Genomic DNA, 6000 nt, shown 5'->3' with positions numbered 1-6000 from the left:
TGTAGACCAGGCTGGCCTCGAACTCAGAAATCCGCCTGCCTCTGCCTTCCAAGTGCTGGGATTAAAGGCATGCGCCACCATGCTCGGCTCCCTGCGTTTCATTTTTTTTTTTTTAAGATTTATTATTTATTATATGTAAGTACACTGTAGCTATCCTCAGATACTCCAGAAGAGGGCATCAGATTTCATTACGGATGGTTGTGAGCCACCATGTGGTTGCTGGGATTTGAACTCGGGACCTTCGGAAGAGCAATCAGCGCTCTTACCCACTGAGCCATCTTGCCAGCCCACGTTCCACTTTTAATGATCTCTGAAAAGAGTTTTGTCAGCCTGGTGTGCCCTGCTGCCTTGGAATGTTTTAAATGGTAGATTTCTGTAAGAGGAAGTGCCGGGCAATAGGTGGTTTTCTTGTGTAGAGTTTTGATGGTAAGATATCCTGCCTCCCATTTCATTAAGACATGTTGGCTTTGAGCATCCTTCAGGGGCCTCCGCCACATTTGTAAGAAAAAAAAAATCAGTGGTCCAAAAGGAACAGCACCCTCCCCGCCTCTGACTGCATCCTACAGGAGAGCTTTCTACCTGAGGTGCTCAAACCAATCTTACCGTGACTGGAATTTCTTTTTTCTTCATAATTATGTCACCAGTTCAAGATCTCTCAGAAAAGTTTAACCGTCTAAGCGAAGCTCCCTCCAGGCACTCTGTTTAAGGGTTCAGTGACACGTCATACAACACGTGGACAAAGGATGAGTCCTTCAAAAGCAAAGCATCATGGGAGGTGGAGGCAAAACTTTGTGAGACAATCTCTCTAGCAATAAACACAGTGCTAAGGGCCACAGTGCTGAGAAAGAATGGGATTCTCAGCGGCATTTCTTGGGTCCTCCTTGGTCTGTATCATCGCCACTCTGGTGGTGACCTGCTTGTCCGTGGGTGTGATTGCAGGACTCCCAGCTGGTCGTAGAAGCCTATAAGTCAGGATTCGAGCCTCCTGGAGACATTGAATTCGAAGATTACACACAGCCAATGAAACGCACGGTGTCAGACAACAGCCTTTCCAGCTCCAAAGAAGGCAAGCCCGAGCTCAGATTTGGCGGCAAGTCCAAAGGCAAGCTCTGGCCGTTCATCAAGAAAAACAAGGTACTGGCCATTTGGACCCTGCGTGGGCTGTGAGCTACAGGTGCAGAGTCTCAGAGTTTATCTTTTGGTTTTAATCAAACTAAGATCTGGACTTCCAGAGAGCGAGAGAGGACAGTTAGCGTGCTGCGTTCAGTTCACGATTCAAACGGTCTGTCTCTGGTGTTGGAGTCTTTGCCATGGCCTCTGTCTTATTGCAGATGCGTTGTCCCAGGACCGGGTCACCCACACTAACATCACTGACCTCACAGCCCTCTCACCCACCCCCATCCTCCCAGACTGCTGGGAGCAAGGGGACCGAGTCCCAGCTAATCAAGCTTGCCAGCCTGACCTTGGTTTTGACACTTTAACCTGTCTCTGTGAATATTTTTCCCTTTTCTTTTCATAGCGTGGTATGTAGGTGCATGACAGCTAACCCGGCGGCCTAAACCGGATGGAAGTGGCCTTACTGTATTAACCTTAGATTAGATTGATTGTCTGAGTTTTCCAGGACAGGACTGTCCCCCTGTTTTAGACCCCTTTCCCCACATCGAACTGCGTTAGCTTAGATGTGGACGTGTTTACCTCTGGCTTAAAATGGTTCTAGAACGACTAACGAGAGCCTAGCTTGCATGTCACTGTCTGCATGAGCTTTGGGTCATAATCTTCTGCTGTCCTGTCGCGTACTCACGGACCCTCTCCTTTCCACCCCCTCTGTGGACCGCATCCTCCATGATTTCTTTTGTACCGTGGCATCGATATTAATGGTTTGTGTTTTACTTGCTTTGGATCTTGAATATGATTTGATGCTTATTTCTGTTTTGTGTCTTCTTGTTTCTGATTTTTTTTTCTGTCATCATTCCACCCCTCACATTGTAGCTTATGTCCCTTTTAACATCCCCCCATCAGCCTCCCCCTCCGCCCCCTGCCTCTGCCTCACCCTCTGCTGTTCCCAACGGCCCCCAGTCTCCCAAGCAGCCAAAGGAACCCCTCTCCCACCGCTTCAACGAGTTCATGACCTCCAAACCCAAAATCCACTGCTTCCGGAGCCTAAAGCGTGGGGTAAGTTCCGCTCCGGAGTCCTGCGTCTCTTGCGCACCGTGTTGCATGTCTCATTCTGCGTATTTACTTTGTGAGTGGACCCAGTGTGTTTTCCTGTAACATTCAGAGGGAGAGAGAGCCCAAGTCTAGACTCCCAGAGAGCAGACGTATGACAGAAAGAGAGGAAGGAAAGAGCCGTGTGGAGGGGAATGAGCAGCAGAGAGCCAGGAGGCCTGAGGTCTTTGACTCTCTAGTCCGTGCTGGATGCACCCCACACTTCCCCTTCAGAGACTCCCGAGTCATTCATTTTCCTCCTTGGTCTCACCAACTCTGACTGGCTCTCTCAGACAATGTAGAAGATGAGGAAGTGGAAGCGACTGGACAGTCAGAAAACCTGTGTTGAGTAATTACAGACAGGGATGCAGCACAGGCTCTGCTGCCCAAATGATGCTGCTGGCGAGGAGGAAGGAAGCGGACCGGGCTTACTGGTTCCCTTGTGAAGCTAAGGGGTAACAATAGAATACCTCTCACACCTGCATCTCTCTGCAAAGGGAGAAGGCACCACAGCAGCGACATTCCTCCACGGCTCCCTCTCCACTCAGTCCCCACCTTCCTCTGTGGTGAAGCCAGTGAATTACTGGAAGCTGTGGAGCCAGGATATAAGTGTCAGCTCACATGGTCCTGTGCTCTGTGGCACCCAAGTTCAGGGAACAGTCTCTTAGAATGCCGTTGCTGTTACGACTCAGGTTTGAAATCCTTCGGAGGATCAGAAGTTCAGGGACATCCTTGGGTATAGAACAAGTCCCAAGCCAGTCTGAGCTACATGAGAGTCTGTCACAAAACAGTTTGTTACCATACATGAACCTCTATGGGAACTGGGCAGTCGTCCAGCATAGATACCAGCTTAGCTTAATGGGAAAAGGCTGGAAAAAAAGTAATTTGTGACCCCCCAAGTAAAACTAAGTGAGCCTCCTCTAGTTGTATTTATAATAAATGTCTGGGCTGAGCGTGGCGGCTCATATCTGTAATCCTAGCAGCTAGGAGGCTGAGGCAGGAAAATGTTAAGTTTAAGGCTAGCTTGGACTACACGTCTTTCCAGGCTAGCCTGGGATGTAAAGTGAGGCCCTGCCTCAAACAGACAAGAAGTCTGTAGCGGAATGGTCAGTGCCGCACCCATCTGCAGGTCCTGGCCTGTAGTTGAATGCCTTCCTTCTGGGATCTCCAAACATCCAAGCAGCTGTGTACTGAGACACTTCTTCCTTTTCTTTTTTTGGAGACAATCTCTACATTTAACCCTGTGTGTCCTGAAACTGTGGCGCAGGCTGGCCTAGAGCCTCTCTGGAGTGCTGAGATTAAAGTCATGTGCCACCATGGCCAGCTGGAGACACTTCAGTGTAGTCCCTGAGAGCTCAGTTATCCCTAAAGCCAGAGTTGGGTCCAGACCGTGGGCTGATAAGCAGCATTCTTGCAAATGGAAAGTTCCCAAGTTTTGTGTTTTCTACCCCACCGTCCTCTGGCATGGGAAGAACTTTCAGCCGTGGCTACTTAGATGAGTGTCTGCCTCAGATCCATCCGCTGGCGGATCTCTTTATCTGCAGAATCCCAGTACTGAGAGACTCTTCATTTCATAGGAACAGTGTTCTGGTCTATATCTAACCTTAGTACTCCAGAGGCTGAAGCAGGAGGATTGCAGTAAGTTTAAGACCAGCCTGGGCTTCATAATGAAATCCTATTTCCAAAGAGAGAGAGAGAGAGAGAGAAAGGAAGATGGATGGAAGGAAGGAAGGAAGGAAGGAAGGAAGGAAGGAAGGAAGGAAGGACGGACAGACAGAAGGGAGGGAGGGGCCTGGAGTGTGGAGTAGCTGATAGAGTACTTACTTTGCACGAATTCCCAGCACAGCACAAAACATGCAGTGGTTCAGCCTGTGAAGATCAGAACGTCAGCCTGGGCTACGTGAGATCCTGTCTCAAAACTGAAATAAAAGAATGGGTGGAGAAGCTGGGCAGTGGTGGCGCACACCTTTAATCCCAGCACTCGGGAGGCAGAGGCAGGTGGATTTCTGAGTTCCAGGACAGCCAGGGCTACACAGAAACCCCGTCTAGATAAAACAAACAAACAAAGCCTGGGTGGAGAAATGGCTCAGTAGGTGAAAGTGCTGAGGGAAGCCTGATCACCTAAGTCCAGTTCCTCGGCCACAGTGAAAGAGAGTCATCTCCCCAAAGCTGCCCACTGCCATCGCATGCATACAGCCAATCAATCTATCAATCAATCAATACATAAATAAATAAATAAATAAATAAATAAATAAATAAGGAAGAGTATATGAAAAGAAGAATAGTATCCAAAAAGATGAAGGTTGAAGGAAGGAAGGGCACACTTGAGAGAACTTGTTCTAAGGCTACTTAGTAGGCCAAGTTAGAAATCAGAAATTGCCGGGCAGTGGTGGCGCACGCCTTTAATCCCAGCACTTGGGAGGCAGAGGCAGGCGGATTTCTGAGTTTGGGGCTAGTCTGGTCTACAAAGTGAGTTCCAGGACAGCCAGTGCTACACAGAGAAACCCTGTCTTGGAAAAACAAAAAGAAATCAGAAATGTGGGTTGGTGAGGTGGTTCAGGGTACATGCTCTTGCTGCGAAGCCTGACAGTTAGGTTTCATCTCTGGGACCTACAAGGTGGAAGGAGAGAACCAACCCTTGCAAGCTGCTCTCTGATCGCCACATGCCCACCTTAGTGCTGAACACACACACACACACACACACACACACTGAATAAATGAATGTAATCATTTTTTTAATTAAATCAGAAATTTAATTTCCTAAAAGTGTCAGGACAGCCACTGTCAGCAGGCAGAGTAGCTTCAGACGTGCATGATGGATTGTGCTGAGCTCTGTTGTTGGGACTGGCTAAGCAATCGGCCGCTTCCTGGCTCGATTATTCTGGCTTTTAGAACTTCACTCTTCATCAGAGAAATTTCCATGAATGTAACCAGGGTGAGCCAGGCTCAGAGTCATTAATTACATCACATTACGACATGATCATTCGTGTTTATAAACATCTGCATCTGTCTGTCAGACATGGGGGATGAGACGTGCTGAGTGGCTTCAGTTATACCATCCATTTGCGTGTATGGTCCATGACACCATACCCCACCGTCTCCTGGTCATCGATGGTTTCTGCGTCTGTGTTCTGGTGTCCCCAGAGTGTGTTGGCAAAGGCCAAAGAATGTCTGTGTTCGATTAGTACAAGAAAAGATGGTTTAAAAAAAAGTTTGATTTCAGCAAACTTCTTTGATGGAAACTTTCCTGGAAGGTAAGTGCATTCTCCCAGGGACAGACAAGCTAGAAGCTGTGACAGGGGACAGGGAGAGCGGCTGTGCTGTCGTCAGATCTGTGTAGGGTCAGATCTGACGGTTCTTCTGGCCAAGAGCGGTGGGGGAAAGGGAACTGGGGGATGGTGGGTGGGAGGGAGGAAGGAAGGAAGAGGGGAACAGCAGGCCTTGGAAAAGAAAACATCTTAAACCCAACATCTGGGGAACTAGAGAGACCCTATTTGTTAAGCAGCTTCAGTGTGGGGTGGGGGGATGCCGTTGGTAGGTCCATGCAGGCCAGGGGCAGGGAGCCCTCTCTCCCGTTTCACTTTCCCCTACACCTGAACTTGAGACTCTTGAGCAAATGCGCTCCAGGGAGGATTCTCGGAGAATAACTTGGCTGTGGCTGTGGCTGTGGTGTCTCTCATTCATTCCCTTCAGATTTTTTCATTTTGTGTTTTGTCTGTGTGAGCGTTCCCTGTGGGCATGCCTGCACCACATGTATGTCCACTGACCTCAGAGTACACAAGAAGGCACTGGATC

At 48.8% G+C, this 6000-nt stretch overlaps 1 protein-coding gene across 19 annotated transcripts in view; it reads left to right on the top strand.

The window, feature by feature from the left end:
- Fnbp1 (formin binding protein 1) overlaps positions 1 to 6000 on the top strand; it is a 118689-nt gene that overhangs the window by 90363 nt on the left and 22326 nt on the right. For 8 of the 19 annotated variants that reach the window (XM_021182018.1, XM_029470999.1, XM_029470991.1 and 5 more), the window contains exons 9-10: positions 940 to 1134; positions 1990 to 2172. In XM_021182018.1, the coding sequence (XP_021037677.1) occupies positions 940 to 1134; positions 1990 to 2172 (378 nt within the window). The remainder of the gene's footprint in view (positions 1 to 939; positions 1135 to 1989; positions 2173 to 6000) is intronic. The other 11 variants (XM_021182068.1, XM_021182059.1, XM_029471034.1 and 8 more) reach the window with 2 other exon arrangements.

The sequence above is a fragment of the Mus caroli genome, chromosome 2 (genome assembly GCF_900094665.2).
Source record: "Mus caroli chromosome 2, CAROLI_EIJ_v1.1, whole genome shotgun sequence".
Taxonomy (NCBI): domain Eukaryota; kingdom Metazoa; phylum Chordata; class Mammalia; order Rodentia; family Muridae; genus Mus; species Mus caroli.
This window is presented reverse-complemented; position numbering and strand designations above follow the sequence as displayed.